Source organism: Ictidomys tridecemlineatus, chromosome 10 (genome assembly GCF_052094955.1).
Source record: "Ictidomys tridecemlineatus isolate mIctTri1 chromosome 10, mIctTri1.hap1, whole genome shotgun sequence".
Classification (NCBI taxonomy): Eukaryota; Metazoa; Chordata; class Mammalia; order Rodentia; family Sciuridae; genus Ictidomys; species Ictidomys tridecemlineatus.
Window position 1 is genome coordinate 78,985,000 of NC_135486.1, and position 9,289 is coordinate 78,994,288.

Genomic DNA, 9,289 nt, shown 5'->3' on the forward strand with positions numbered 1-9,289 from the left:
TCAAATTCATATTCTAAACATATCATCTACTGAAACAAATATCCTTAAATTATAAAGTAATGAATACACATAGGAGTGGTGGTGCAAATCCCAGCTACTGAGAAGTTTGAAGTAGAAGGATCACAAATGTAAGGTCGGTCTTGGCAACTTGGTGAGAGCTTGTCTAAAAAAGCTGGGGATAGAGCTCTGTGGTAGAGTGCTTACCTAGTGTGTGCCAGGTTCTGGGTTTCAATTCTCAGTACCACCAGAAAAACAACAACAAAAAAGGAGTGGTGGTGGGGGAAACACTAACATGAATATGTGCAGAACTTTGAAACTTCCATTATTTTGCTGGTTTTCTATTTTTAGCTTTATAACTTCCATTTTAGAAGTAAAGTCAGAGATCTGATGTTAACATAATTTAACACTTTCTAAAAACTGCTCCTGGTGAACTTCTTCATCATTACAACTTTTAAATATCATTTCTTCATGGAGGTGGTTCTCCCAGAAAATGAGGCAGAAATGTTATCGCAAAGACAAATTATGTTAGGCATGCCATCTTGTGGTTGAGAGTAGCCCATACACAAATGGATCCTTTCAGTGACAATATTTATTTCAGAAATAAAATATCCAGTAAATTTGCAAATATAAATCTTAGTTAAAATCTATTGTCACTACATAGTAATGCAAATTAAATGTGTGTTAGTGTTTTGTGTAGCTGCAACAAAACAAGAAAAACACAGAAAACAAAACACTTTATTGAAGGGTTAATAGATCAATTATATAGAAATGGATTCCAATAATATGGGAAAGCTGCTGTCTATAACAATACCTATACCTTTATTAACAATTTTGGAGAACTGACCTCTTGAAATAGGTAATTTTATTTCTATATCCACTTCTAAGTACTTCTGTTGACTGTTACATCCTGGATTTAAATACTATCTTGCTTTCAAATTTCATCCTCCTTCTGCCCTTCACTCCCCTTTGACTGTTTATAGTTAAACAGTCAAAGGGGAGTGAAGGGCAGAGCACTTATCTAATATAATTAGATAATTGTAGGAAACACACAATTAATTGTAGTTCAAAATTGAGTTTGAAAATGATTTAAAATACTGGCCTTAACCTTTATAGATGAATTTACTAATTCCTCCAAACAAGTTAGCTATTTTGAGCAATAAAAACTTTCTAGCCAAAAGAGAAATAGTAAATTGTTACAAGCAGTGTACTTAACAATTGTGCTTAAATATTTTTAATTGCAAAACTGAATATATTTTGGTCCATTTAAAAAGTGGAGATGAGGGAACAGAAACTGACATAGCCCTCAAGAGCACAAAGCAAAGCATACGATAGCAGAAGGTTCCATGTACTTTGCCACCATTTGTCACTTCTAGATTAAGGATTGAAGGAGGTATATGTAGGTATAATGATCTGTCCTAGAAATTAGGCTACTGAAGTTCCAAAAATTAACAGATAAATATATACACATATATACATATACATTTACATAGAAACAAATGCTGTTGTACTCCAAATCAACTTTTGAGATTTATTATTGCATACTTATCAGCAGGAAACAATATTCTATTCAGAAAACCTTCCTATGAGTTGATTTTGGATTAGTTTTTCCACATGACTCTTCAGGGCATTTATATCAGCTGAACAAACCTGATACTCCATCTTCTCTTGCTGTTTTGTTCTCTCTAGTAAAGCTTCATGTAGTGGAGGTAATGCATTGTATGAACCCAATAAATAAAGCTGACTTGATGAAGTTTGGTTGATTTCTTTTATCTTTAAAGCCTGCATAATAGCAGGTGCAAACTTTGAGTAATGAGCTGTAGATGAGACAATCACTGGGCAAGTTTTGTCTTGCATTCTGTCTGCAACCACTTTTGCAACAGCAGTGTGTGGATCCAAAATATATCCTGAAGCATTATAGGTAGAATTAATAGCTGCTAGGCACTCTCCTTCAGAGCACCAGTCAGCTACAAAATCCTGCTGAAGTTTCTCAACTAGAATCTTTTCAATTTGGAAGTGATGGTGATTTTCTAACTGATTAAATAATTTTGTCATTAACTGCCCATCTTTATTAGCCATCAAGTGTAAATGTCGCTCCAGGTTTGAGGATTTGAGAATATCTATTGATGGTGAAAAAGTTTGAGCTAATTTTCTTTCCCTTAGATCATAATGTCCTGTTTTTATAAAATCGGTCAAAACATGGTTCTGATTGGAGGCACAGATAAATTTTCGAATAGGGATTCCCATCATCTTGGCATACACTGCTGCTAATATGTTTCCAAAGTTTCCTGTGGGAATACAGACATCTACTGGGCTTCCAAAAGAAATAAATCCTTGGCTAACGAGATCAAGATAGGCAGAAGCATGGTAAACTACCTGAGGAAGCAGTCGGCCCCAGTTTATGGAATTAGCTGAACTTAATATTGTTCCATATTCCACAGTAAGAAAGCCAGTGAAATCAGAATCTTTAAAAATTCTTTTTATAGCTGTCTGGCAAAAATCAAAATCTGACTTGACACCCACTGCCCATGCATTTTCTCTCTGACTGCCAACTATTTGTGCTTTCTGAAAATCACTTACTCCATTCTCAGGAAAAAATGTGATCACAGCTATTCTTTGCTTCTCATTCTTACTAAGACGACTAAAACCATTTAAGACTGCACTCCCTGTGTCTCCTGAAGTAGCTACAAGTATCATATAATTGCAACTTGGTGGAATGCAGTGTGCAAAAATATGAGGCATAAGCTGTAAAGATAAATCCTTAAATGATCCTGTTGGCCCATGAAACAACTCCAGGATGAACTGGTTGCCTGAAAGGTGCCTGACAGGAGCAATTTTTGAGCAGGAAAAGTTTTCCCCATAAGCAGTTTCAATCATTTCTCCCAATCTGGCAGCAGGTATGTCTGCAGGATGTATACACCTTTCCAACAGTATCTGTGCTCTTTCTACATAAGTTGCTCCTACTAGGTTTTTCCACTCCCCACAGCTTAATTTTGGGAACTCCTTCTCAGGAACAAACAGTCCACCATCAGAAGCTAAGCCCTCAATCACAGCTTCGCTAAAGAATTTTGTTGAAAGCTTCTGTTCACAGTCTTTAGGATAAACATGCCTTGTTGAAATGAATGTTTCTGAGTCCACATCTTGGTACCTTTTAACTTCATTCAGCACTTTGTCAGCTATCACCTCTGGGGAAGCCCCACTTTCACAAAGAACTCGAGCATCATACCACTTCTTATAATACTGTTTCCTAAACTTAAGTAACTCTTTCATAGACGTTCCAGAATTCTGACCTACAATTCTATTTATCTTCATTAATTTTAGACGACTAATTATATCCATTAGGGGTACATCCAGGTATACAATTATGCCATTTTTCTTTAGATGCCACATGCTAGCATCATGCATGGGATTGGACCCAGTGAGGGAAATCACACTTCCAGATGCAGAGAAGTTTAACACAGCTTTTCCTTCCTCTTCTAAAAATTGCTCATTGCCAACATCCTGTAATTTTTCAGACACACTCATATTCCAAGTTTTTTCAAGAATATCATCATCCACATCTATGACACAACGACCTAGTTTCTGCCCTATAATTTTGCCTACTGTTGTTTTTCCAGCACCAGGAGGTCCCATTAGGATAATATTTTTGTCTCCCAAAAGAGAGTGGGTTGAACACCATGACTTCCTTAATTCTGTGAGTGCAAAGGTTCTTGAAAGAAATAGTGGTGTACATTTATCTGTTTTAACATATATACTAGAAACACATTTTTGTGTTATCTGTTTCAGATGCTGATATCGGTTAAAACGGAGCATTCTCTTCGATTTTCTGTCTGAGCCAATTTAATAATTGAGTTTAGCCCTTTTAAAGACATAAAAATAAAGAGACAATTGGTTACAAGATCAACAAACTATTAAAATACTGATAGGTTTGAATATAATCATGCCCACTATACATAAACTGTTTAAAAGTCTTCCAAGTGTATGGGACACTTAAAAAAATAGCCCATATATTACATATTACTCTTTTTAACAGTATCTTTTCCAATCTCAAAACGCTTGGGAAAAAAACTCAAAAAATAAGTATGATTCCCAGAACCACAAAAAGTAACTATAAACAGAAAACTCAGTCAGAAATGTCACATCAGATGTTTAAAAAATATATACTAAATAAAATCAGTGTGTACTTTTATGAAATACTGTAATAAAAACTGCTTTATGGTTTATTGATTTATATATTTTATAACAGATGCAAAGAGAATTTGGGGTTGGAGTAGTAATAACTTTTCATCACAAAGATGAACAATATTCTTTATATTCAATTTCTCTAGTTATATGAACAGGTTGATGGATTATCATGTTACTTATCAAGTTCTTATAGAATTCACAGCAGAAAACTAGAATAAAAGAACATATTTGCTTATAAAATGCTTAATTTTCTAAACTACAGACAAATGTATGACATTTTCTTTCCTGTGTGCTTTTTACATGCATATTAAGAATAATACCTACATATTATTCATATGAAGGCCTTAAAAAGCCAATGTGAAAGGTATAATATGCAAATAGCTAAGAAAAAGTAATAATCATCATAAAGTCAAAGGTTATGTCTATAACCTTATCTATATGGGCCCATTGTTTTTATTTCTATTCCTATAACATCATTAGTGGCAAGACTTAACTCAAATTCCAGACTCCAGAGAAGACAGCCAAGAAATTCAGGGAGGTTTCCAATGATGAAAGGAAAAAATTATTCTGGCCTCTAAAGATCCTCTACAATTCTCCATACTGATCAAGTTCCTGTCTTTGGAAATATACTCAGTGGTGAGTAGGCTAGATAAGTCAATTTTTTTTGTCATGCAAAATGCAATTTAATAATTATTGCAATAGTCACTCAAATTGAAGTAACTTTATAGTAAGGCTTTTCACATGTTCTCTAATTATAACTAATATGTGACTAAGTCATGCCAAATATTAAAGGGTAGGTTTAAATATGTTCTGAAAACTTTTAATCATGTACTACTGATTAAGCTAAATTAGTAATTTAATGTTTAAACAATTTAAGCTAATTTTGAATTTAACTTACAAGTAAAAACTGTCAAAAGAAAGAATTCATTCCCTTATTTGATTTTTCAGCTTGTGTGTTTAGGGCTTGACTCCACTGACTTATAAACATGGGATACACAGGAACCAATCTTAGACGACGAGTTTGTTGATTCTGGAGCAAAGGTGATTTCTGCAAAAAAATGAAATCTATAAGAGAAAAAATTTCAAGTTAAACATAACTGCATTCGGTATCATAAAATTCTACAACTATTTTGCTATGCGGAGTCTTATCCTTTCCCTTGAATAATCCAACGACCAGAGAGAACTGTACACTTTAGTACTACATGCTATAAGGGCACTGTGTTAAACAGCCTGATTAACCTCCCATTCAAGAAGTTTCTGCCTAAAACATTACAGAGTGTCTGCCTTTGTGTTTGCAATTCATAACTTTCTTTTTGATCTCTGTATCAGGAATTATTGTGCATTACCTGAGTAACTTGAATCTTTTATCTTTCACTTTATGCTGGTTGCTACAATGCTTAACATCAACTTCATTATGAGAAGATTATAAGGCAAACATTACATGTGTTAACTTTACCTTTTGCAATCTGCCTTTTTCTTACTTCCCCTACACCCTCTCATTTTTTATTTTATCTCATTTCCCTTTTTCAAAAGAGTCTGGGGGAGCAAAATGGATATGAATTAAAGAGAGAAAATGATTACAGTTCAATTTATAAATTCTGTATCAATATTCTTTTACTACAAATCTTCCTTAGATTAGCTGAAGGCAGTTAAGTGCTACAACATAGGACGAACATTACCATTTCTAAAGAAAAATAAAGATGAATTGTATTTTAAGTTATACACCAAATTTGATTTTGTAACATCTAGCCATAAATTAATTTTAGAACCTTTATACTCAAGTCTATTTTAAGCTAACCAAGACAAAAGAATATGGAATAATGCCCCCACATATAACATTCTGTAAACTGGATTTTTACTTAAGAGGTAATACTATTGATTCTCATTATCCATGGTAATTATGTCCAATAAAGTCTTTACTGTTGTTGACTACTGAACCATTATTCCCAGAGGAAATACAGGGTTAGGTTCCTGTGAGACTCTGGGTACAAGATTCTTGCTAACCCATTAACATGTAACCTTTATGTGTGTTTCCACTTAAAGACATTTATACTGTTCATCTCTTACTGTGAATTCAGTCAATAGCACGGTAACTCAAGCCTGAATGAAGCTAATCACACAAAACTGTTTTCTCTGTAAGGCACATCACAACAGCCTTCTTGCACCTAGGAACACTACACAGCACTTCAGCTTAGGGACCATTTAATCAGCAAAGTCACTCACTAACACACAAAAACGTGGAAATGTGGCACTAAATAGAATGTGAAAAAGATATTTGTTTATAACACAAGAACTAAAACAAGAAGGCAGCATCACCTTGTTTGACCTCAGCTAGGAACACGCATGTGACACTACTCAAAATTTTCACTGCTTTGCATTTGTCCAGGAATGTCTATAAAAGTGGTACTCAAGTGTCGATGTGGCAGTTACAAATATATTTCAGCTAGCAGATCAAAAATATAGAATTTGTGAATAGTGAGGATCAACAGTAGATCATTTTTCTTTTATTCAAAATGATTTTATTAAACCTTTTCACTTATTAATATTTTAATATGTTCTTCATTATAGTGATCATGAATAAGCAATTTTTCTTCAAAGGGAAAAACTACCTGAACTGAAATGGAGGGCAATCATATAAGAGTCAAAATCAAAAACTAGTGAAAAGCAAATATCTTAGCTATTCAGAAGACTGAAGCAGGAGTATCACAAACTCAAGGCCAGCCTGGGAACTAAGTAAGACCCTAAGTTTATTTTAATAAAATCAAAAGGACTGGGGATGTAGCTAAGTGGTAGTGTTTGGCTAGCATGTATTGAGACCATGGGTTCAAACCTCAGTATTGCAAAATACAAAACAAAACAAATACTTTGGACATCAATAATCGGGTTTCACTGTATTGCTAATTCTGAATATTTTTTGGTCAAGCAAGTGCTCCACAAAAATACTTTACATTCCTTATTCCACAGATTTCCACACAACTCCATTACATATTAGTTTTTTTTTTCTTTTCTTTTTTTAGTGCCAGGGATCCAACCCAGGGCCTCATAGATGGTAGGCAAGATATCTACCACTGAGCTACAAACCTAGCTCCTCAAGTTAGCAATTTTTAAATGAGTTTCTCTATTAACCACATTTATAGCGGAACTTTTTTGAACCACTAATTCCAGTGGATCCTTCATAAATATAAAAGACATTTTATATTCAAATAGGTAAACAAAAAGGGTGTGTCAGCATGATAGCTTTAAGAAATAAATCCAGGATGTCCACCTGTACATATGAATTCAAGTACTGTATGACCTCAGGCACAAGATATAACAATTTTACTGTCAAAAGCTGACCAAAATTAAAGATTTCAAAAGGAAAAATTATAGAAAACACTAAAATTTTTCCTATGAATGCTAATATGCTTACGTATTTAAACAAGTACATACTAGTTTTCAGCAACCTTTTAACAGTATCTTAACAGTATCTTTTAACAGTATCTTACCATTATATGTTAATCAACTAAAATTATATTCTAACGTATCAATTTGTACTTCCAAATCATAAAATTTTTTTAATTTACTATAGAATTATCTAGTTTTCAAATCTGTGGACTCTTAAAACCCTATTTAACCAAAACTATGTATTATTTGCTATAAATTTAAAAGATTTGCTTGCTATTATATGCCTTTCCAAAACACAAGACAGACCACTTCAAAAATTATTTCATGAGAACTGGCTGTAATCCAAGGATCTTCTAAAAGAAAGTCTATGCCATGAGTATGCTCATCATTCTAAATTAATATTAATACAATTTCTTTTTAAAATTTCTCAGAAAAGTGACTCTCTAGCTCATTATCTTATAAAGAAGAGTGTTCTGATGTTTTCAAAAATTCTTTAAATTTACTGCACTTTTATGGCAACTGTAAGATGGAAATGTTCTAGGGATATACCAGCCAAGGGGAAGAAAAGGTCTGCTGTTTCTGACTACAGACCCCAAAACCTAAGAGGCCTTCAGTTAGTCCCCTACCTCCCAGGAAACAGACAAGGAGAGCTGGTGGAAGGAGCACATAGTGTAAGGCCACAGTGTAATCACAAAGATCTTACAGCCATTTTACAAGTTCATCACTTATCTTTGTTTTTAAATTGCTATCAAATCCGAATAAGCTTTTCCTGTTGTTAGATTGTTAGTCCTGTTGTTAATGGTTCATACCAAATAGCCTCAAGTATTTGATTGAAAAGATTTTCAAGTATTCTTTCAACACTATAAAAATGTTACTTTTATGAAGGGCTTATTTTCCTTTCAAACTGTCTTATTTATATCACTATCGATAGCCATTTTTATTTAAATATATTAAAATAATCATTAGCAAAAAACGCCTAATTTGCTAATGTACAGTATAGTACAATTTACACTAGATATCTGCACAAACACTTAATCTAGCCCATCACTGTTTTTGTAAACTGCTTCACTGAAATACAACTTTGCTCGCTGGTCCAGGCGACGCTGCTCACGCACAGGTCTGCAGAAAGCAACAGGAGAGGGAAGGTCCCCCCCCCCCAGAGGGTAACGGGGACGGAGAGCTCACCAGGTAGCTCAGGAAAGAGCAGAGGGCCAAGGGGGAGGGTAAGGGCGCCACAGGTGGAAGGAGCAGGTAGGTGGACGCGGGAGGGCGGGCGTGCACTTGCACAGGTGGTGGGCAGGGTTCCGCAGGGAGGGAGGGGTCTGAGAAGCCTCAGACGGAAACGGCAGGTAGAATAGCGCAGAAATTACAATTGAGCAGCGGAAAGAAGGAACGATGGGAGAAACGCATGCGATGGAAACAGATTGGTCTCTACTTTTCCTTTCTTTCTCCTCCAGTAACTCACCAAGAAAATCACACTGAGAAGACGGGGAAAAGGAAAGGAAATAGAAAGAGTCCATAAACCGCCAGTACCGCCTCAGTAGACAGCCCCGTAACCCCGGCTCTCAGCAGGCCCGCCCCGCCCCGCGCTGCGGCCTCAGCGCCTGCGCCGACCTACGCGGCCACGCCCCACGCCCGAGCTCCGAGCACTGGGCACGTGACTCTCTCCCGCGCTCCGCCCTCCAAGCTCCAGGGCTCCTCCCCGCCCTCAGGTCCCGCTCGC

At 35.6% G+C, this 9,289-nt stretch overlaps 1 protein-coding gene across 13 annotated transcripts in view; it reads right to left on the reverse strand.

Moving 5' to 3' along the window:
- Positions 1-717: 717 nt before the first annotated feature.
- Thnsl1 (threonine synthase like 1) overlaps positions 718-9,289 on the reverse strand; it is a 138,246-nt gene continuing 129,674 nt past the window's right edge. For 9 of the 13 annotated variants that reach the window (XM_078023291.1, XM_040277608.2, XM_078023293.1 and 6 more), the window contains 2 exons: positions 5,081-5,247; positions 718-3,856 (listed from right to left, as the gene is read on the reverse strand). In XM_078023291.1, coding sequence (XP_077879417.1) covers positions 1,564-3,810 — 2,247 coding nt within the window. In that variant the 5' untranslated portion in view covers positions 3,811-3,856; positions 5,081-5,247 and the 3' untranslated portion in view covers positions 718-1,563. Of the gene's footprint in view, positions 3,857-4,676; positions 4,799-5,080; positions 5,248-9,031; positions 9,187-9,289 lie in introns of those variants that run through there. The other 4 variants (XM_078023290.1, XM_005320244.5, XM_013356350.4 and 1 more) reach the window with 4 other exon arrangements.